Below are 23,850 nucleotides of genomic sequence, written 5' to 3' on the forward strand. Positions count from 1 at the left end.
GCCTGAAGCTTGTTGGTGTTTCAGCCTGAAGCTTGTTGGTGTTTCAGTCTGAAGCTTGTTGGTGTTTCAGCCTGAAGTGGTTGGTGTTTCAGCCTGAAGCTTGTTGGTGTTTCAGCCTGAAGCTTGATGGTGTTTCAGCCTGAAGCTTGTCGGTGTTTCAGCCTGAAGCTTGTTGGTGTTTCAGCCTGAAACTTGTTGGTGTTTTAGCCTGAAGCTCGTTGGTGTTTCAGCCTGAAGTTGTTGGTGTTTCAGCCTGAAGTTGTTTGTGTTTCAGCCTGAAGTTGTTGGTGTTTCAGCCTGAAGTTGTTGGTGTTTCAGTCTGAAGCTTGTTGGTGTTTCATCTTCCTCTGTTCCTGTAGGAATGATTAATTTCTCTGATGCTCTGTCTTTCATCACCTGACTCTGTTCTTGGTTCATGGAGTGTGAAACTAAGAGACAGTTGAGCTGCGCGTGCTTGTACCGGCAGTTTAGAGCGGGGGTGACGCAGCTGAGCTGTGCCCGCACCGGCAGCAGAGCGGGGTGGGGGGAGAGAAAAAGCTGAGCTATGCTTGTACTGACGAGCGGGGTGGGAGTAAGGGAGAGATAACTGAGCTGTGGACTGTCTGTACCTACAGTTTAGAGCTGGGTGGAGAAACACAGCTGAGCCACGCGTTGTTTGTTTTTAGCGTTTTAGCTAGCTAGTATCACGCGCAGCTAATTAGCCTTAGGCCAGTACCGACAGGTGGATGGGGGGTTGAGCAATTCGGTTCAGTAGTTCGGCGCGCTGGGTTCTTTTAACGGAGCGGGGCGCCCCGCTTGCATAAGGGGAAACACTGATGTATTTACATCATGAAATTAGCATATTGTGATATCATTTATTTTCTCGGTTAAGCTTTTTTAACGGTATTATCGTGAACGATATGATATGGCCCAGCCCTACTAAGAAATATGCTAAACGAACGCCGAACAGTACGCTAAAAGATCTAAGATATATGCTACGCTAGTCACTAATATTGCAAAACAATACACTGAACACAAAAGTCCATGCTCAATAATCCAGGACGGTCCAGATGACTTGAGTGAACATTGCTGGAACACACTGAACAAATCACCGTTTAAGCACTTGACCCCAAACAGTCTTCCTGCTGCATGAACGTTGCAATATTATAATTATAATAACGGTTGTTTCAGCTGAAAATGATATTCCTCATGTGAAATAAGTTGTTTTGTTAATAACTATGATCCTTAATGTCTGTTTTGTTTGTGCGTCCTGTCCTCAGTTTCTCTCTGCGTTGCTCCCTCATAAAAAGTTTGCAGCAGAGTTTATTTCTCATGGGGGAGTGCAGAAACTTCTGGAGATCCCGAGGCCTTCAATGGCGGCGACGGGCGTGTCTCTCTGCCTCTACTACCTGGCCTACAACCTGGACACGATGGAGAGGGTACAGTATATATGCGCCCATATCTACACGTCTTGTTGAAGTAACGTACTAGAGCCTGAACGATATGGAAATTTTGGCTATCACCGATATCTTTATTGGGAGGGGAAGGCTAAAATTATAAGTATTTATATTGATGTATAATGAAACAATTATCACAGATACCGATACGTCCCCAAATGCCTATATCGGCCCTACCGATATATCGGTCGGGCTCTAGAACGTACGTCTGAAGATCCATGACTGGCAGCTTATGTGGACGTTTGGAGCAATTCTAAGCTGAACTGATTTGATCAGTTTGATAAACTGTTAGATTTTGTGTTGGGATGTTGGAGTGTCGAGGACCAGGGGGTTTGTGGTGAACTTCACCATCTTTTTGCTCTTTGTGCTGTGTTTGCTTACAGGTGTGCCTTCTCCCAGAAAGCGTGCTGTCAGATCTGGTGTCCTACGCCCTGTGGTTGCTGGAGTCGTCCCACACGTCGGGCGTCTGCCACGCCACCATTTTTTTCTCCATTTCATTTTCCTTCAGGGCCGTGTTGGAGCTCTTTGATCAGCAGGACGGCCTGCGCAGACTAGTCAATCTGGTTAGTACAAAACCGTACATTTTCTGTTTCGTTGCAGTTTTTATCATTCAAAAAGGACGGGATAGTGAGCAAAATATTGAATAATGAGAGAAACTGCATTTTCTGTGATAACACTGAATGACTCCTGAAATTACCGAGTTGGAAAATCTTAAAGAAGCCAAATACTAGCTAAAAGGAGTAAAACACTAGCTTTTTTTTTTTTTTTTTTTTTGGCTGCTCCCTTCTTCAGAGGTCACCACAGCGAACTAAGTCACACGAAGACTTGGCAATTATTTTTACGCCGGCTGCCCTTCCTGACTCAACCACAGACCACCGAGCTGCCACAGTCCTCTGTGTGGAGCAGAGAGCTGCCGTCTAGGGCGCTCGGGGGAGCAGTTGATTGAGGGTAAGGGCCTTGCTCAAGGGCCCAGAGTGGGGCAAATGAGGGTGGAGACAGGTGTGGGTGCTTCACCAATCCCACCCATGTTTTTTTTACGTCAGTACCGGGAGTTGAACCGCCAATCTTCCGATCACAGGCTCACCTTCTCTAACCTCTGCGCCACCACACCCCACTAGCACTAACACTAGCTTACAGCTAAAAAAAAAAAAAAAGCAAAAGTGTAGCTAGAAGCCAAACAGAGCAAAATGTTGAAAGTAGCAAAACATTAGCTCCAAGTAACAATTCGCAATAGACCAGCTAGAAGTTAAATGTGGCTTTGAGACATAAAAGGTTCAAAAGCAATACTTTGTGTGGGTTTAATGCAAATTATGGGCATAATGTTTGACTTTTGTGCACAACCTGTTTATTCTGGAATGTAAACATGTTTTGTAAATATTTATTATAATTATAAGGGTCTATCAGCAGTGATTTTTGTTGGTCCTCGTTTTGGACATTTAGTAAATCCATATTTGCTTACTTCTTTTTTGTAATTTGTTTCTTTGATTCTATATTTTGAGACATATATCATAAAAATTCTTATTAAATTTGCCTTTTTTAAATGTTTTACCTTGTTTTTACGTGTTATGCATTGTTGATTTGATTTATTTATTTATTTTTTACTCATGTAAAGCGTCTGAGTATTTAGAAAAGCGCTATACAAATAAAATGTATTATTATTATTATTATTATTTTTACTTAATGTAAAATTAGTTTTCATGTTCAAAAAACTCTGACTATTAAAAATTTATACTTTAAATATTTTTCTCTGTAAGGACTTTTAGAGAAAAATAAATGGTAATGAATATAAAAGGAAAACTTTGTTTTAGTAAGTGTATTGTCAAAGTGCGTTCTCCAACATGTCAAATTAAAACCTTTGTGTTTTTTATTGACACCTTCTTTCTCCATGTAGATCACTACTTTGGCGATCCTAAACACAGAAAACGAGGCGCCCGTAATGAGCGATGACCAGGTCTTCTCCAGCCGACAGACCATCAGACACACCTGCATGGCGATACGCAGGTAGAACCATAGACGAATTAAAAAACTGTTTATAAATGAATACCAAGTCAGGAACATTTTATGTTTTTGACATGTCCAATGCAACCAAACCTTTCGGAACAAATGCACGTTTTATTTTCAGTTTTAACGTTTGCACCAGGAGTGATCAAGCATGTGAACACTGTAGGCGTCCTCTGTTCCTACACCTGCTTGTTTTACCTGAAGCTTTGTGATAAAGTTAAATATAAAAACTGCACTAAGCATCAACTGTTTTATGGATTTACTTGCGAAGGTACTTTGAGGCTCATCTTGGACTGAAGACTGAGCAGGTGAAACAGTCTCTGCACAACTCAGACAGTGGCTCCGTTGTTCCTCACCAGCCACCGTACAAGGTATGAAGTTTTGTCATATATGCACTTTTATATCTTAAAAACACAGTTTTTAATTAAACCATGCACGTGGCTCCTTGTTTCCAGAGTTGTTTATACACCAAAGAGCAAGTAATTGAGATGACGGAGTTTCTTATCGAGTATGGACCTCCTCATCTCCACTGGGAACCAGTTGAAGTTTTCTACAAGTTGTCCTGCGTTCCTTTAATGCTGCAGCTCATATCCACAGCTGCCGACTGGAAGACGTACATCGGCAGGTAATCTTATTGGCAGCATTATGAGAACTGACAGAACTGGAAAAACTAAACATTTTTGTTCGCTGTTCTTTTTATGTTTTTTTAATAATTATTCCATCTTTGTCTCCCTTTTTTTTAAATTTCTCTGTTTTTTTATGAAGGAGCGACATAGCGCGCTTTGCTCTGGACATCCTGGCCATCTTGACAGCAGTTCCTAAAGTCCAGATGGTGCTGGCGGACACTATAGAGGTTCTGGATGAAAACAGGTCATCTGTTTCCACAGTAGGTCAGGAACTTTCTGCTTTCTACTTCAATTTTCAGACAAATGTGCAGTTTAAAGAGTTTAGGAGCTACGTATTTCACCGTTTGTCTTTCTGCTGCAGGTATGAGCATCATTTTGGGTGTTGCCGAGGGCGACGTGTTTGTTAATGATGCCGAGATTCAAAAGTCAGCACTACAAGTAAGCAAATAGTTTAAACCTTGCTGCCGTGGTAAAAGTTTTGCAGTCTGCTGTGGCACCATCAGCGTGTGAGCCTTTAGATTTCAGCTTTACAAAATGGCCGCTGTAGCTGTTTATTCTCAGTCCTTGTGAATTATCTACACTGGTTCTGAATGGTAGAACTTCTCTTTCATTTATTTTATTTAGTCTTAGAATTATCCGTTCAGGAAACCTTCAGGATAAATTAATTTAGATAATAAACAAATTGGATAAAACAGCAAACGTCAGTTTTTGCAACAGTTCGATTCAGATTCTTAGTTTTTTTAACAACCTCTCTCGTTTCGCCCCCCTTTTTGCTCCAGGTGATACTAAATTGTGTGTGCGCCCCAGAAAAAAGCCTGAACACTGTTGGTGCTTTTGCCGTTACCCCTGTCAGGCAGTCTCTCCGCCACCAGGAGCCCCCCACCACTCACAACAGGGTGCTGGCCCACATGTGGCAGGTGGTGCAGAACAATAACGGTATAAAGGTAAGCAGTTTAAAAAAACATGTTTTCTACGAGGCGAGAACAAACTTGTCCTATTCTTCTGGACGTCATGTGTTTCTGCACCTCTTGTGTCCTTCAGGTGCTTCTGTCTCTGCTTTCGGTGAAGATGCCCATCACAGATGCAGACCTGATCCGTGCTTTGACTTGCAAGGCCCTGGTCGGACTCTCTCGCAGTTCCGCCATCAGGCAGATCATCAGCAAGTTGCCGCTTTTCGCCAGCGGTCAAATTCAACAGGTGAGCACAAGATGGTCAATCTGAACCGCCCCACTCACCCTGCACACACACTTTTTGTCCCGCTCCCCTCAGGCAGGAGGTTGAGGAGCATTAAGTGTAGAACCACTAGACTGAGGAACAGCTTCTACCCTGAAGCTGCTAGACTCATGAATCTCTAACCAGGAAAATCGCTGTAATGCCACTTTAATTTGAGATTTGTCACTTTATCTGTGCTGCTGATTTCTTACCATCAGGTGCTGTATTCATACCCATCTGCTCACACCAGACTCATGTTCAGGCTGCTGTTTAATACACCTTATTATTTTACTTTATTATTATTTAGCATGTAGCTTAGATCCTTGTGTAGAATTTCTTTTTTAATAGTTTATATTTTTGCTATTTTTGTGTGTAATTGTTATTTCGTTCCACCTCATGTACCACATGTGATGCGAATGATAATAAAACCTACTTGAACTTGACCTTGAATTTGAATACTTCTACTTACACTTCTACTAAGGTCATGTACACAATACACCGTGTACGTCTACTAAGGTCATGTACTCGGTATACTGAAGGGGAGTTGGGTAACCTCTAGGTGTGTGTTTTGGTCCATGTACAAGTTTCACCATAATTATGTCGACACATAAATGATTATGCTTTTGTCCCCCCCCCCAGCTGATGAAAGAGCCGGTGCTGCAGGACAAACGAAGCGAGCACGTCCGCTTCTGCCACTATGCTGCTGAGCTGACCAAGCGAGTGTCGGGCAAGCCTCTCCTCATGGGAACTGATGTTTCTCTGGCTCGTTTGCAGAAGGCTAACGTGGTTGCTCAGTCACGCATTACCTTTTCCGAGAAGGAACTCCTCATTCTGATCAGGAACCACCTTGTGGCCAAAGGGCTCCACGACACAGCAAATACCCTCGTTAAAGAAGCAAATTTACCCACAGCACCCCTCTGCCCCAACTCCGTCTCCTACGTCACCCCTCTTCCATCCACTTCCGTACCCAGGACTTGTCGGTTATCCAGCGGGATCGGAGCTCGTGTTGCCGGCCACCCTGGGACTTCTCCTGTGTCCTCAGGTGCTTCAGCACCTCGAGCCCTTGTCATTCCTCACTCGTCGGGCTCTTCAGCTTCTACCTCAGCTGTCCTGATGACTCCTCCTCATCCCGCACCTAACGGACAGGGCTCACGTCCTGTCGGACGGATTTTGTTCTCACGCGATCGCCCAGCAGCCAACTACAACTCAGGGAAGAAGCTTCGTGCACTAAAACAGAAGTCTGACCACGGCGCTTTCATACAGGTTAGTGATTCTTCTTCTTGTATAAATAATGGAATACTTATATCGTTTGGACAATTTAAATGTCATCAGCTCTAGTATATTGTTATGATTCTGTGAAGATTTGGGCAAATTTCATCCATCCATCCATTATCTTTACTCGCTTCTTCCTTTTCGAGTCGTGGGGGTCACTGGTGCCCATGTCCAGCCATCACTGTACTAGAGGCGGGGGTCACCCTGGACAGGTCTTCAGTCCATCACATGGACACACGGAGACAAACAACCATTCACTCTCTCACTCACACCTAGAGCCAATTTAGAGTTACCAATCAGCCTAACATGCATGTTTTTGGTCTGTGGGAGGAAACTGGAGTACCAGGAGAAAACCCACGCATGCACGGAGAGAACATGCAAACTCCACCCAGAAAGGCCCCCGGACCGGGATTTGACCCAGGGACCTGCTTGCTGAGAGGCAGCAGCTCTACCAGTTGCGCCACCATGCTGCCCCTGGCAAATTTCATGTCCAGTAAAAACATTTTAAACTAGGGGTGCACCGATGGCAGTTTTCTGGCCGATCACCGATCTCTTAAAAGCCTGATCTGCCAATTCCGATTTTGGACGATACGATTTTGTTTTATAAGCGACACTTAGGCCTGTCACGATAACAATTGTTGCTGGGCGATTAATTGTCTCAGAAATTATTGAGATAAACAATAATATTGTTTGAAATTTGACAATAAATAGTAATTATTGTCAAATTTAAGAAGAAATGTTTAATTTGTTTTGCACGTATTACCTTTTTTGATCACCAGATGGCAGTATGAGTGTTTGAACCGAAGGATGGATAGTGAGGGAGCGAGCAGCGTGTCTCCTTAAGAAAAATGGGAGGGAGGCCCCTTGACGTGACATGGGCTGTCTCTCTTTGGTTCTCAAAATGGTGGACACTCGTGTGGTTTGAGCTCTTTAGCATAGCATTTTTCACACAAAGCTTTTAATAAAAAATCTTAAGCTTAGCTCGTAGCTTAACTTCTCAGCTTAGCTGCTTTTAACGATCCAATAACGCGATTTTGGATCGTTAAAACGGATTTCAAAGAAAAGAGCAAAAGAGAAAGGGAAGGGTCAGTGAAGAGCACCGGAGTTCCGGTGTCTTCGGTAGAAAGAGAGAGACACGAAGAAACGATAAAGCTGATAAATGAAAATGAGGTTGATAATTTTCATTTATCATGCGATTAATTGATTTATTGTTTGTTGCGACAGGCCTAGCAACACTGTCCGGTGTTATAAGGTCACAATGCACTTTCAATTTTCTAATCTTATTTTATTGAAAAAACATACCCTTTAACAATATCCTAGAAACAATACAAACTTGTTTTAACTGGCCATGAGGTAGTGCTCTGAAATATAAATGAAGTTTAGATAATTGTTGTTAAAACTACAAAAAAATCTGTAAAATAGGTTTCTCATGAAAGTATTGGCCGATCTCTCAAAATTAAGGAAATCGGGGCCGATAAATTGTCCGGCGTGCACTCTTATTTTAAACTATCCAATGTGGCACATGTTGTAAGTGAAATCAGCATGAAAAGATAAAAAATTAAAATAGAGCAAATATGTTTGAAGTAGATCTCGAATAAAAATGTTTTCTGAAGGATTTGAAAAGCTGTCAAAGTGTTGAAAGTTGCGTCAATAAAAGTAAATGGTTTAAAAAATATATAAAATTTACAAATACTTATCACACTATTCCTGATCAAGATGAAAGTTTGGATATAGAGTAAGAATGGCTAAAATGGCACAAAGTACGCAGAAGGAAAACAAATACTTTATAAATTATAACCAACTTGACGAGGAACTAACGGCTTCATCTCCTTTCCTCTTGATCAGACTCCAGCTATGAAAAAACAGCTGGAGCTCCACGTGCCCTCCCCACCCACCTTGGACAGCATCATCACCGAGTATCTGAGGGAACAACACGCCCGCTGCCGCAATCCTGTCACCACCTGCCCCCCCTTTTCCCTTTTCACCCCTCACCGCTGCCCGGAGCCCAAGCAGAGGCGCCAGGCACCATCCAATTTCACGACCCGCCTGGGGAGCAGGGTGTTGTATCCAAAGTACGGCGGTGTGGACAGAGGGTGTCTGGACAGACATCTGATATTTAGCAGGTAATAAACAACCTCTAAATTCAGATTATTTAAGATGCACCTTAAACTAAATCATGTCTGGAGTCTGTAATAAACTTTTGGACCTTGTCTTTCTCTTTGCTTGTTGTATTTATTTTGGTCTTCCTGCGTCAAGGTTTCGTCCCATATCTGTCTTCCACGAGGGCGATGGAGACGAGAGCAGCTTCACGTGCTGTGCCTTCTCAGCCCGCGAGCGTTTCCTGATGCTGGGAACGGTCTCTGGTCACCTCAAGCTCTACAACATCTTCTCTGGACAGGAGGAGGCCAGCTACACCTGCCACACATCCGCCATCACACACCTCGAGCCCTCCAGGGTATCTGAACGCACACAAACATTTAAACGCGTTTAAAAAGTGGCGCTTTGAGTTAATTTTAATGTAAACATAGCCTCTCCATTGTCAGGGTTCACTGCCTAATGTCAGGGTTTCTTCTGATTTGTTTACGTTTTGTAATGCAAATTGTTAATGTAGAAAATTAATAATAAACAATAGTAATGATATTACCGTAGTATTATCTACATATATCTATGGTCCCTGGTCCACCCCCATCCCCCGCAGTAAGTGAAATTCTGCCAAGAAGCAATGTTATATTTATTTTAGTATTTATATATATGTTAAGGCTTTAGAAACCCTTCCCACACTTTTGCAATGTTCTAAACTCTTAAACCTACGTCACTTTAACAACAAACATACAGTACTGTATGTGTAGCTACTAAATTTTACTTTCTGAGTTCTGCAGGACAGGAGCGGTTCTCGGTTCTGGTCCAACTCTGTTCCGTTTCTGCAGACGCACCCTGCAGCGATGAAGCTCACAATCAATGTTGTGAACTCTTAATCCTACTGATTTTAACAACATACTTATATGTAGCTGATAAATTCTACTTACCAGCGTGTCTGCGCTCAGAGGTCCTCGTGGGCTGGCTCGGAGTTCTTAGGTTCACAGCTGAGTCTGGAGGTCCGGTTCTGGTCCGGTTCAGTGTAGCTCTTGAGCGCCAAAACACATTGGAGGGGGTGGGTTCTTCGGTTGGCCAGTGCAGACCGGAGGTGGTCGATTTGAGTCCAAGTCTGGATTTAAACAGTCCCGATGGGCTACAGAAACGGCTCCGGAGCTTGTGGGCCGACTACCAGCTCTCAAGCTTCACCGATGGGTCTGGTTCTGCCCCGGTTCTGGTCTGGTTCAGGTGGGCTCAGTGCGGCTTCTCTGCATCCGCTGGGCGCCGATCAGAACTTCAAAACTTTACCTCTGGTTTTTCAGACGGAAAACGGGGCTTCTTGGCAGGTCCCTGTTGCCTTTTGGGAAATGTAGTCTTTATGAGTGGGAATACAGTGGAAGCTTACAGAGAGAAAACTACAAAACGGCAGCGCCTGTCTGAAGGATATTATTTTTTCGTTAACTTTTTACTGTACAGTTCTGTATCCAGTACTGTCCCAATCACGTGAGTAATATTAAAGTTGACATGTACTGTACAATTTTTATGTTTTGTTTTTTTTGTTCTACAATACTATGGACTGTACGTCCACAAACCGCGATAGAGCGAGAAAGAACCACGAAGTAGCGAGGGACTACTGTAGAATGAAAAAGTGAAATGTTGTAAGAACTAGTTGTAAGTTAGCTGTATAAGTTGTTCCATGTGTACTCTGTCTTTTGTCCAGTATTTTCTTGAATAATGTTTTATACACATTCACTTTTTGTTTGTGTTTCTCAGAATGGCAAACTGCTTCTAACCTCTGCCTCCTGGAGTGTCCCGCTGTCAGCTCTCTGGAGTATGGAAGACGTCTTTAGCATGAAGTAAAGCACTTTTTATCACCACTGTAATCTTAAGCCACAGTAACCATACAGAGGCAGTGTTTTCCCTGGAGGGTGCTCCGAGCGCCCTGACTAAGGTCAGTAATCGAGGGGAAACACTGAAAGAGACGTTGTGTTCATTTATTGTTTCTTTTTTTTTGTCCCCAGGAGCTCCTTTATGGATGATCACTATGTTGAGTTCAGCAAACTCTCTCAGGACAGAGTCATCGGCACAAAAGACCAAGTTGCTCATGTACGTAAACAACACGACTCGATGTCAGTGTCTTGAATTATTTTGTTAACTAAATTTACTTCTATTATTTAAAATTCTGTAACTTCTTTCTTGTTTTTGATTGCTGTTGAGGAGTTTAACACTTTCCAAGGTTATTGCTTTTGCCATTGCAAAAAGTTTTATACTCTGCATTTGTTTATTAGCACTCCCTAAATGTGTTTTTGTTTGTTTGTTTTGCAACAGTTCATTGTACTTGAGCTTATAGTGCCTGGTGTACAGCAGATTAGGTCGTATTTTTTTTATCCTCTTTCCTTTTTTGTGTCAGAATGTCACTTTAGTCATTTTACGTTTTCAATTTTTTATTTATTTTCATTTATCTTTTATTTATTCAGGTAGTCTCATTGAGCCATGAGAACTCATTTTCAAGAGAGACCTGTTTAGGGAGCAGATGGTGGGGGTTGAGGGCCCAGAGTGGGGCAAATGAGGGTGGAGGCAGGTGTGGGTGTTTCACCTTTTCTACCCACATTTTGATGTTAACGGTACCGAGAGTTGAACCTGCAACTTTCCGATCACAGGCCCATCTTCTCTAACCTCTGCGTCACCACTCCCCCAATGTTTTATCACGTCAGATGTTTTATCTTGTGTTCAGAGATTCTGGTCAGCGTTACAGGTTTCTCTCTTGTGTTGTAGATCTACGACATCCAGACCGGTCAGAAGACTCTGACTCTAAATGACCTCACCCTGGCCAACAATTACAAGAGGAACTGTGCCACGTTTAACCCCACGGATGACCTGGTGCTAAATGACGGGGTGCTGTGGGATGTGCGCGGGTCACAAGCCATTCATAAGTTCGACAAGTTCAACATGAACATCAGCGGAGTTTTCCATCCGAACGGCCTGGAGGTCATCATCAACACTGAGATTGTATCCTCTCATCCCAACTGCTTTAAAACAAATGTTACTGTTCTACAAATAACTAGAGAACATGCATTTCCTGTGAAAATGCAGTGTGAATGCTTACTGCAGAAGAAACAGCTGAAATTGTACTTAAAAAACATGCTGAAATGTAGCTGAAATGGAAGAACAAGCCTAAATAAGCAGAATAAAGCAGAAAGAACACATATTTGCTGAATTTGGTATAAATGAGCAGAACTGAGCACAAAAATTAGGAAATTAGCTAAAAAAAAGTTGAAATTAGCACAAAAAGAAATAGCTGAAAAGTAGCTGAAAATGCAGAAAGAAGCTTAAACTATCAGAAGGAAGTGGAAAGAGCTGAAATGAGCAAAAATTAGCATAAAACTGCTAAATAGTAGCTAAAAGAGCAGAAAAAAATTAAACTAGCAAAAAAAAAATCTGAAAGGAGCATAACAAGCTGAAATTAGTATAAAGAAGTTAATTAGGCTGAAAGTAGCAGAAATTACCACAAAAAACTTGAAATTGTCTGAAAACAGCTGAAATTGGCTACAGAAATGCCAAAAAGGTAGCTGAAAGGGTAGAACAAGCTTAAATTAGCAGAAAAAAGCAGAAATAACGTTTGTCCAATTAGGCTGAATGAAATCAATTCATTTTATATGGGGGGGGGGGGGGGGGTGGCAGAAAAGGCTAATTATGTCATAGCAGGATTGCTCTGAATGAGCTGAACGTTTTGATATAAGATTTGTTCAAATAGCTCAAAAACTGCAGAACGAGAATAGTGCTGAACAAAGTATGGAAGAAAACTGGATCACGATAGAGTGAATGCTTCATAAACATTCACACAAACAAAAGTTACATAAATTTAGTTTGTTGTTGGCCTTGACAGCAGGTCTCAGTGGGATCTAAGGACCTTCCACCTCCTGCACACGGTCCCTGCCCTGGACCAGTGCAGGGTGGTCTTCAACAGCAACGGCACCATAATGTATGGAGGTACGGGTCACCGTGTCTTCTATCAGCAGTGATGGATGTGATTGCCGGTGTGCTACATGTCACGGCTGTTCTTCTGGTTCATGATTCACAGCAATGCTGCAGGCTGACGATGAGGTGGATGTTATGGACCAGCAGATGAAGAGTCCTTTTGGTTCGTCCTTCAGAACCTTCGATGCTACAGACTACGAGCCTATTGGTACGTTATTTTTTACTTTAGATTGTAATTTGGTAAATATAATTCATGTTCACCTTTTCATTTGTTTACTGTTTTTTTTATTTATTAGATTTAGAATAATTGAATGTTTCATCATCAGTCCCTTAGCCTGGTGCTGTGGTGGCAGTCCAAACACAATTCAACCTCCACCTGGACCTGGAAATGTTTACTGCTGCATTAACAAACATCTGGTCTCTCATAAGTCTTAGAGGTTGTTCAGACATGTTTACATTTTTTAAAAATCTGTCTGATTATGATCTGATTGTGCCAAATACGGGTCTTGATTCCTTCAATGTTCATTGAAGACATTTATCCTTCAGATCACTGTTTTTAGTCCACATTTAGTCTGAACCCATTCAGTTCTGAGTCCTACTGTAGGACCTACTGAACCGACGTGACCCCACAAGCAGCAGAGCAACGTCTGAATAAAAAAAAATCTTTTCAGATGCTGACTCATCTAAACAGCCTATAGATGACAGATATTTTTTGAACTTTTAAATCTTATGCTGCTACAGAAGCAATAAAATGCCAAGCTCCTTTTTGTTTCTGTGTCCCAGGTTTATTTGTTTTATGCTCCTGAGGGGAGATTCTTTTTGTTTCACCTTTTGCTTTAGCTTGTAAATACGTTTCTTGTGTATCGTTTGGTTTTAAACAGCCACGGTGGACGTAAAGAGGAACATCTTTGATCTGTGTACTGATACCAAGGACTGCTACCTGGCTGTTATAGAGGTACCTTCTGTTTATTTTTTTTTTTTATCATATTAGAGTTTGTCTTATCTTTTAGTTTTAATGGTGATTCTTCTCGGCTCATCTGACGCATAAATGATTTGAACTCAAAGTTCAGTTTCTAAATAAATCAGATAAAATACAATATGTAGTTTTTATTTCACCTTATATCATCACATCACATAAATGTGTAAATATCGTTGACATTTTTTATTACTTTAGTCCCTTGTTTATCGCGGGGGGTTATTTTCCGGACTCCATCGCATTAAGTGAAAAACTGCAAAGTAGGAACGTTGTATTTATTTTAGTAATTTTATATGTTTTAAGGCTATAGAAACTTTTCCCACAATCTTGCAATGTTCTAAACGCTTAAACCTGCATTATTTTAACACCATACGTATATGTACTGTAGTAGCTACGTACTGCAAAAATGTATATGGGTACTAACCAGTTGGAGGTCCGGTTCTGGTCCGGTTCTGACCGGCTCTCTGCAGCCCTTGAGCACCAAGACGCTTTTAGGGAGCGCCGGACCTTCAGATAGCCAGCACAAAATCACACATTGGTCCCGTTCGAGTCCAAATCCAGATGAAAAAAGTCCGGGTGAGCACCGGAGAAAACACTGGACCTCCAAGCAATGCCTCCCCGCTCGAGAGGCTCCCTGGGCCGGCAAGCAGCACTCCGATTGACCTATGAGGCTGGAAGTCTGGTTCTGGTCCAGTTCCCGGTTTGTTCCGTTCAGCTCTCTGCATTCACTGAGCGCCGAAGTCACCATGAATAAAGACCCAATTTTTTCGGATCGGATGAAAACTTTCCCTCCATTTCAGCAGAATGCACCAGCCGGAAGCACTGTTGGGGCTTCTGGGAAATGTAGTCCTTTTGAGTGGCGATACACTGTAGGCTTAGTGAGAGAAAACTACAAAATGTCAGCGCCTGTCCAAAGTATTTTTTCTTTAACTTTATGCTGTATCCCGTGCTGTCCCAATCATGCGAGTAATATTAAAATTGGCAGTTGTGTGTCGTGCACAATATTTTTTTTCTTTTTCTTGTGTACAATCATACTTTGAAAAACCGCGAAAGAGCGAGGGACTACTGTACTGGAAGTGAGTTTCTTCCATTATGAAACATGATAATGCATAACTGATGCTCTCCCTTCCTGATCCTCTGCAGAACCAGGACTCGGTAAGCTTGGACACGGTCTGTCGACTTTATGAAGTGGGGCGACATAAATTGGCAGAGGAGGGGGATGATGATCAGGTGAGATTTATTCTGAAATGTAATCAAACGTTGCCTAACCTGCCCAGAACCGCTCAGGTCCAAGCTTGTTCGGGTGTTTGGTTGTGAATATTTAGTCTTCGGTGTATTCTGTGTTCTTCCAGGATGACGAAGATCAGGATGACAATGATTCCTCCGACACAGATGATGATGACGACGATGATGATGATGTTCTCGATATAGAACCTCTCATTCAGGAACTTGCGGATATCGAGGAACGGGAAAATGAAGAGCAGGAGAACCGGGACAGCGCTACCTCGCCTGCGGCCGAAGAGGTATCTGATTTTACCAAACACAGAACGTTTTATTGTGGATGTGAAAAGTAAAATGAATCCAAAGTAGAAAAACCTGATGGACAGTTTTTGTCTCATCTTGGCGAGGATGAGTTTATTTTATGCATTCTTATAAATACGAAGGAAGAAACATTTACAGACGCTGCCATGATTTGTTTTTTAAACCAGATACACTGTTGAGGTGGGGTTTTTTTTTAAGCCCCAAAAAAGAGAGAAACAAGAATATTTGAACATACAGCTGCAAGGAAAAAAAAACATGTGCATCAACAGAAGCCACCTGGAAATAATTATCTGAGGTCCATTTTTTATCTTTTAATAGACGAGTCTCCCGTTGATTTAAGTAGACTAAAACTGTGACTGCAGCCAGCCTGCAGGGGGCGCTCTTACAGTTTCAGCTTTGACTTCTGCACGGTGTTCCTGTGCCTAAACATTAATGCAGTATATCTTGATTATTTAGTGACATGAATGAAATGCAGTATATTCATGAGATGAACACAGCTCTTTATTGACTTTATGACTACCGGAGGTGTCTGTTTCATGAACTGTGCTTTTCTGCAACATTTTTTGACGGGAAGCTTAAAAATATTGTCCCATTTGCATTTACATAAACTTATTGAAATGATACAGGTCTGAACTGCTCCACTTCAGTACAGAGAGCCACGTAAAGTATTAATAAGTCAAAGGTTTGGACAAATTTTAGTATTAAATACAATAAATAACAGATTCTTATATTTGGGTGACTTTCCATGTATGGTAATACAGTAGTCCCTCGTTTATCGCAGGTGTTAGGGTCCACCCCTCCCCCGCGATAAGTGAAAATCCACAAATTAAGGATACAGTAGTCTAGGTTCAAGTAAACTTTATTGTCATTACCATCTCATGTGGTACATGAAAATTATGTACACAAGTAGTAGTAGTAGTATAGTAGTAGTAGTATAGTAGTAGTATTATAGTAGTAGTAGTATAGTAGTAGTAGTATAGTAGTAGTATTGTAGTAGTAGTATAGTAGTAGTATTATAGTAGTAGTAGTAGTAGTAGTAGTAGTATAGTAGTATTAATGGTAGTAGTAGTAATAGTATTATAGTAGTAGTAGTAGTAGTATAGTAGTAGTAGTAGTATAGTAGTAGTATTATAGTAGTAGTATTATTGTAGTAGTAGTAGTAGTAGTATAGTAGTATTAATAGTAGTAGTAGTAATAGTATTATATTAGTAGTAGTATTATAGTAGTAGTAGTATAGTAGTAGTATTGTAGTAGTAGTATAGTAGTAGTATTATAGTAGTAGTAGTAGTAGTATAGTAGTATTAATAATAGTAGTAGTAATAGTATTATAGTAGTAGTAGTAGTAGTAGTAGTATAGTAGTAGTAGTAGTATAGTAGTAGTATTATAGTAGTAGTATTATAGTAGTAGTAGTAGTATAGTAGTATTAATAGTAGTAATAGTAATAGTATTATAGTAGTAGTAGTATAGTAGTAGTATTGTAGTAGTAGTAGTATAGTAGTAGTATTATAGTAGTAGTAGTAGTAGTAGTAGTATAGTAGTATTAATAGTAGTAGTAGTAATAGTATTATAGTAGTCGTAGTAGTATAGGAGTAGTAGTAGTAGTAGTATAGTAGTAGTATTATAGTAGTAGTAGTAGTAGTATAGTATTAGTATTATAGTAGTAGTAGTAGTTATATAGTAGTAGTATTATAGTAGTAGTAGTATAGTAGTAGTAATATAGTAGTAGTAGTAGTATAGTAGTAGTAGTAATATAGTAGTAGTAGTAGTATAGTAGTAGTAGTAGTAGTATAGTAGTAGTATAGTAGTAGTAGTAGTAGTATAGTAGTAGTAATATAGTAGTAGTAGTAGTATAATAGTAGTAGTAGTATAGTAGTAGTAATATAGTAGTAGTAGTAGTAGTAGTAGTAGTAGTATAATAGTAGTAGTAAAAGTAGTAGTATAATAGTAGTAATAGTATAGTAGTAGTATAGTCAGATTCTCCACTGGTGATCAAGCTCTTTGAGTGACAGCTGACTTTCTCCTCCTTATAAAAAAATTTAAAGAAATATTTTTGTTCACTTTTATTAACAAAAATATTTATTTACACTATTACAGTACAGTATTTAGATTTAATTTGATTATTTACACAGAAGGAGGGAGAATGGGAGCGATGAGCACGAGTGTGATTGCAGCGGAGAAGTAGGCGTGGCAGAGAGCGGAGATCATGACCACATCGCTGCAGGAGGGAGCTTCTCCCTGCACCTGTGGGCCGCACACAGGTGCAGGAGGTGCTAAATAATTAAAAATAATTTATTTTAAACAATCCATGCCACTTGTGCAACTCATCCATCAGTCAACCAGTTGTGTCATGTCCAATCTTACTTTGAAAAAACGCACAAGAGCGGGTCCCTGAAAGTTGAACTGTGAAGTAACGAGCGACTACTGGAATTACTTTTGTCACATGGTTGAACGTTTTCGAGCTGCAGCTGAAGCGTCTGCACTTTCACTCAGTGTTGTAACGAAACATGGCTGACACGTGCTCTCTCACTTGTTACTTGAGATAAGTAGCCATAGGTCCACAGCTGGCGTTGGAAAAGTTCTGTTCGTAAAGTATAGTCGCATTTATTTATTGTTATTTAAAAAAAAATATCCATTAAGTCTGTTTTCCTCTCCAGATTGCAGATCTTCTTGGGAGCAGCAGCAGCGAAGACAGTGATGATGAAGATGACTCTGAAGATTCAGATGGAGGACCGAGTAATTGTAAGTTACTCAAGTTTTATTGGCTTGTTGCACTAAACTAATGGTGAAAACATAAGTTTATGTTATTTTATAGAGGTTGTTTTTAAACGGGTTTCATGTCTTTTACTAAATAATTATATTTAATTAAGTTTAACTTGCCAGTAGTTTTATTTCAGGCAGTGTTTTAGTGTTTTAACCTCCCGTACAATAAGAATTATAGATTGGGTAGCTGACTTTAACATTACAGCTTTATTATTGTGCTTTAATTGTTATGCTGCTCTTTAAACACATTTTTTTTTTTTAATTATTCAACTTCTCTGTTAATTATTTTTTTTGTTTGAACGACAGTCGAAGTCAGACAAGTTATCAAAGTTAAAAACATCAAAGCTTGTGTAAAAGTCGAAGCAGAGGTGAAGAAACGGCAGGAGAAATTTAAACTGAACTTTTACTTGATTGTTTTGTTCAAGCTTTCCTATCCTGAATGTTTCAGACGTCTTTTAGATAAATAAAGTACCATAATTTCCGGACTATTGAGCGCACCTGACTATAAGCCTAAAAAAAAAACTAATAATTTTGTAGATACGGATATAGGTCTATTTACACGAAGATTATTTAAGCTTTTAATTAAATCCGTACGGTAACATACACAAATACGTACAGTAAATGCTTTTTTTTTTTCTGAACAGTGCCTGTAACATGGCCGGTTACAAAAAAATAAAATAAATAAACGCAGTAGCCTACCAGGAAGTCACTGATGGCTATCTTCACCTTCCTCCTGCGCAAGCTTGTGCTGTCCTCCGTCACGCAGCTGCCTGCTGCGTCCCGCAGATCTCGGAGCCGTTTTAAATGCACGAGTCACTTATTTCGAGTGACCACATTAGGGCACAAAACGAAGGCGAGTCAACCGTGCTGAAGTGCAGCATTTCTTCGGCTACAAACCGTCAGACCAACTTTTTTTTCCTCCCTCACTTACTGGTTTTGCACCAAAATCAAGCTTTTGTTGTTCGGGTGGTGGGGGACCTCCCGTCGCAGCTCTCTGCTTCGAACCACCTGTCGGGGCTTGCTCCATCCGTTTGCGTGTCCCGTGCTGCGACTCCAAATGTTTCTTCAGATTCGATGTGGTGTTTTTGAAGACGGACAGCACAACGAACCTTGACATTGTCGTCCCTCGCTGACAGAAACTCAAACTAGTTCCAGCTACAACATGCGTGTTTTCCTCCTCGCTCCATTGTTTACGTCTCTGTCGCGGCGTGGTGTCACGTATCACAACGATAACGCGACTGATTTGTCGCATAGACCCGACGTCACTCCCCGAGACGCATAGAGGAAATTAAATTTAACCACTAGAGAAAAATGACAAAAATAGTAACGCACAGTAGTTTGGATAAGTAACTTGAATCTGTTTACTGGATTTTGACATAGCAACGCGTTAGATTACGAGTTACTGAAAAAAGTGGTCCGATTAGAGTAACGCGTTGCTGACGTCACTGGACGAGGTTTAATGTTTTGGCGGCATGAAGCTTGTTAGCACATCAAAAAATAAAAAATTAGCTGCAACATTGTAAAAGCCTCGGGTTCAAAGCGTGTGAACAAGTAGCGGCTTATAGTCCAGAAATTACGGTAGTTCAAAAATGCGCCCTTTGGCTTAAAGACGTTTAAAGGCGTGTTTTTATATAGTCTAATGGAGAAAGGGACAATACGGGACGATAACAGGCATATTTGTTAATAATGAAAGTATCCAGCAGGTCTCAATCATAGAAAATATGAAAGTTTTTATTGTTAGAATTGTTTGTGTAACGTGTTTCAAACTGTGTTGCAGTTTTCAGTGATGGATCAGGTGACGACGAAGTGCTCCTCCCCGAGGGATGGTATTTATGACGCAACAGAAGACCCGCCCCCAAACGCCCCAGGCTGACAATGTGAATATTAATTGAATAATTTGATCCCAAAATCCACAAATTTCTGACAAAAAAAAAAAATGCAGACGTTATTTTTTTCTGCTTCTTGTTTACGTATTTATAAATGTAGCTTTTTTTTTGTGTGTGTAGAAATGATACTCTTTTATTTTTTTTTATAGTTTAAAAACTATATAAATTATCTTTTTTTTTGTTGTCATTTTAAGCAAAGCAATGTAAAATATTAAGAATATTTTGTTTGATTTTTAAAGCGCATCTTTACCCCAAATTGTACTTTTTGTGTTTGGATAGTTTTATTTTTATGGAATTGGTTTGGATCTGTGCAAAGTCACTACAGTGTAGGAATATTTTCATATTCTCTTGTCTAACGCAGGAAACGCTCGACTTTATATAACGAGCAGGCGAGTCCTGACCGAGATCATCTGAATGGGATTCTTGTTTTTCATTTACAGTTTTCAGGTGTTTTTCAGGGATTGTTTTTTATTTTTAGGAAGAAAACAACAAATCAAATTAATTAAATAACAAATCGCAGCAAAGTGTGTTGTGGTTACTTTGATTCTGAAGGGAGAATTAAAATTAAGTTATTAAAAAAAACACTGAACATTTGGATCAAGTGTTTTCTTTTTGTCTTCCTGGGGGAATTTACATTTTTTATTTTATTTTTTATTGCTGGCCACTATGGAGCTTACGTTTGTTTTTAGGCCTTTAAAATACACAAACCCCTGTTAGAAAATAAAAGCTCCCAGCGCGTGATCTTCAGGATGAACTAATGTGCATCAGAGCAACAGAAAATCTGATTTATTATCGGTTTCTATATTCATTTCTTATTTCAAAGTCGTGTTTGGATTTTCATCGAGGGTGTTTTTGTAACCGATTTATTAGATTGTGATAAAACGCGTCACAAAGAAATAATAAATGAAAAAGTTGTTGGTCGAGACTTTTATATTTGATCATTTTTTCTTTATTCGTTAAATGTTCTACGTAATTTTTTAGGAAAAAGTACTTTTGTTATTGTACATGTTTAATCTGACATATATCACATCTAAACAACAACAATGTAATTTATATTTGTTTTTGAATATTGGCTGGAATTGGCCTTTCGCTTCAACCAAGGTTTTTCATTTTGGCCCTCTCCCTTGTGTAACTGAGTTTGACACCCCCTGCGTAGAGGATGCATTTATACATTTTAGTGGTTTTTTTTGTACTTTGACAGTTACAGGCTGAATCAGTCATGAACACCAGCCGGCGGGACATCCTGAACTCTGGATCTTGGAGCCGGCAGCTCGTTCCTCTCGTCTTTATTTGTTCACAAAACGGTTCAGTATGTGCCTGAGAACGTTTCATCCATCCATCATCTTTTACCAGTTTCTTACTTTTCGGGTCGCGGGGGGTCACTGGTGCCCGTGTCCAGCAGTCACTGTGCGAGAGTCGGGGGGACACCCTGGACAGGTCTCCAGTCCATCACAGGGACACTTGGAGACAAACGAGACAAACAATCATTCACTCTCTCACTCACACCTAGGGACAATCTAGAGTCACCAATCAGCCTAACATGCATGTTTTTGGAGAAAACCCACACATGCACAGAGGGAACATGCAAACTCCACCCAGAAAGGCCTCCAGGCTGGGATTTGATCTAGTGACTTTCTCGCTGAGAGGCAGCAGCTCTAACAGCTGCGCCACCGTGCTGCCCAAGAACTTTTCATCTAAGTCCATTTTTTGTTTGTCTGGTGTTTGAGTTCATGCTTATTGGGATAAACATATATATATATATATATATATATATATATATCGGAGAATCTGTTTCACAATCTGGGAGCAATAAGCACATCTTTGAGCTGTTTAAATGACTGCTATTGTGCAAAATTCAGATTATTATTATTTTTTTAATTTTAAACTGTGACGTCATAAGTATGAGCTACTCCTGCAGTACCCAAGTCTTTTTGTTTAAACCCGACATACGAGCGATGGACAAAACCACAGAATGTAAGAATTATTTTTAGGTTTGAAGCAGTCGATGATGATGCAGAAAAAAAATCGGTAAAGGTTTTACAGTGTGGTAACAGATGACAATTATATGTTTATTGATTTGTGTGACACTTTCAGGTTATTAATACGACAGCAACTAATGTAACTTGAGTTATTTTAATTAAACGTTATTATCAAGTTACTATAATTCTGTTATGACAGGATTTTTATATTTTTTTACTTTATTTTCAGTTGCTAAAATGTTTTTTTAAACACAAGGTTGTAATTTTCACTTCAAGCTTTGTGTTATTACACATTTATACTAAAAATTGTTTACCTCATTGAACAATTATTTCTAAACGGACAGCACTCTCTTTTAAAACGTGAGTTGTAACGATATTTGGTCATTACGGGTGAAACAACAGCTCTTCCATGTTCAGGCCAGCTGACGTGTTGAACAGACTTTGTGCTGTTTGATTATATTATAGACGTGTCGAACAATCTGCAGCAAAGAGCCAGGCCTGAATGTTTTATTAGTCAAAATCATCATTTTATTTATTTGTATTTTCCTGTGAGTTGTTTTTGTCTCAAACTGTTCGTCACAGCTGCAGACAAGACGTTTTAAAACCTGAATGAATTTATCTGAAAAAAGCATCTGTACACCTGGATAGTGTTACAACTTGAATTAAAACTTGGAGGTTTGATTTTGTTTGTTTATGTGTGTGTGTGTGTGTGTGTGGGGGGGGGGGGCGGGTTGCAGCAGGCTGTGTGTAAATATGTTTGACATGTTTAAATTTATCAGCCAGTTTTTTTAAAACAATAAAAAATTGCTCTATAAAGCTCGTCTGTGTCATAAAACTAAAGTGAGTTAAAATGAAAATGAACCACATTTATAGTTTCAAATGAATCGTCTTGATGCGTTTCTCGATTTAACTGGGATTGCATCTGTATCTGACACATTCACATGATGTATTTATGGTGTACTCATGTTTAATTGTGCATTGTTCCTCATTTAAATAATTTTAAATTATAGAAATGTAGATATGTTGCAAGATTATTGTGTATCACTGGATGTTTTACAACATCCAACCAGGGGAAGATGTTTAAACTCGATTTAACTCCAATAAATCTGAAGTGGCAGAGAAGCATGTTAGACTGCAGGACATGTATGAGGACAGCAGGACATGTATGAGGACAGCAGGACAGTGGTGAGATGTGCTGTGACAGACAGCTTCAAAGTGGAGGTGGGAGTGCATCAAGGATCGGCTCTGAGCCCCTTCTTGTTTGCTCTGGTGATGAACCAACACATGAGGTCAGGCAGGATTCCCCATGGACTATAATGTTTGCAGATGACATTGTGATCTGTGGTGAGAACAGGGAACAGGAGGAAGAGAACTTGGAGAGGTGGAGGTATGCACTTGAAAAAGAGGAATGAAAGTCGGCGAGGGAGGCCGGTGGAACAGAGAGGCTACAAGGAGCAGAGGTGCAGTACTTCAAGGACATGGGGTCCACTGTCCAGGAAAATGGGGAGTGGTAAAATGGTGAAGAAGAGTCCAGGCAGGATGGAGTGGATGGAGAAAAGTTTACAAGACAGTTGTGAAACCAGCTATGTTGTATGGTCTGGAGACAGACATGGACAAAAAGACAGGAGACAGAACTGGAAGTGACAGAAATTAAGATGTTGATGTTCTCCTTAGGAGTGACAAGGATGGAGAAGATTAGGAATGAGATCATCAGAGGTACAGCACAGGTTGAACAACTGGGAGATAAAGTTAGAGAGGACACACTGAGATGGTTTGGACATGTCCAGAGGAGGGACAGTGGTTTGGACATGTCCAGAGGAGGGACAGTGGGTATATTTGTAGAAGGATGTTAGAAATGCAGCTGCCAGGAAAAAGACAAAGAGGAGACATATGGATGCAGATAAAGAGGACATGGAGGTAGTTGGAGTGAGGACAGAGTGAGATGGAGGAGGATGATTTGCTGTGGAGACCCTGAAGAGGGAAAAGCTGAAAGACAATCCAGGGACGTAGATGTGCTGCTCCCATATGACCACACGAGGGCGCCATTGCACAAACATTTAACTCCTCTGATGTGAACATAAAACATGCAGATGCAAATAAATCATGCA

At 40.3% G+C, this 23,850-nt stretch overlaps 1 protein-coding gene across 1 annotated transcript in view; it reads left to right on the forward strand.

Moving 5' to 3' along the window:
- LOC119412860 (DDB1- and CUL4-associated factor 1) overlaps nt 1-19,823 on the forward strand; it is a 34,437-nt gene extending 14,614 nt beyond the window's left edge. Inside the window, exons 2-24 of the mRNA XM_037679896.1 lie at nt 1,260-1,418; nt 1,820-1,999; nt 3,328-3,437; nt 3,709-3,808; nt 3,893-4,062; nt 4,203-4,327; nt 4,425-4,501; nt 4,843-5,007; nt 5,105-5,260; nt 5,915-6,317; nt 6,369-6,538; nt 8,393-8,670; nt 8,804-9,002; nt 10,394-10,476; nt 10,642-10,726; nt 11,396-11,629; nt 12,517-12,610; nt 12,702-12,806; nt 13,480-13,553; nt 14,718-14,804; nt 14,927-15,097; nt 17,772-17,856; nt 19,655-19,823. Coding sequence (XP_037535824.1) covers nt 1,260-1,418; nt 1,820-1,999; nt 3,328-3,437; nt 3,709-3,808; nt 3,893-4,062; nt 4,203-4,327; nt 4,425-4,501; nt 4,843-5,007; nt 5,105-5,260; nt 5,915-6,317; nt 6,369-6,538; nt 8,393-8,670; nt 8,804-9,002; nt 10,394-10,476; nt 10,642-10,726; nt 11,396-11,629; nt 12,517-12,610; nt 12,702-12,806; nt 13,480-13,553; nt 14,718-14,804; nt 14,927-15,097; nt 17,772-17,856; nt 19,655-19,713 — 3,369 coding nt within the window. The 3' untranslated portion in view covers nt 19,714-19,823. The remainder of the gene's footprint in view (nt 1-1,259; nt 1,419-1,819; nt 2,000-3,327; nt 3,438-3,708; nt 3,809-3,892; nt 4,063-4,202; nt 4,328-4,424; nt 4,502-4,842; nt 5,008-5,104; nt 5,261-5,914; nt 6,318-6,368; nt 6,539-8,392; nt 8,671-8,803; nt 9,003-10,393; nt 10,477-10,641; nt 10,727-11,395; nt 11,630-12,516; nt 12,611-12,701; nt 12,807-13,479; nt 13,554-14,717; nt 14,805-14,926; nt 15,098-17,771; nt 17,857-19,654) is intronic.
- Nucleotides 19,824-23,850: the final 4,027 nt, after the last annotated feature.

Source organism: Nematolebias whitei, chromosome 7 (assembly GCF_014905685.2).
Source record: "Nematolebias whitei isolate Nwh7 chromosome 7, NemWhi1, whole genome shotgun sequence".
In the NCBI taxonomy this organism is placed as follows: Eukaryota; Metazoa; Chordata; class Actinopteri; order Cyprinodontiformes; family Rivulidae; genus Nematolebias; species Nematolebias whitei.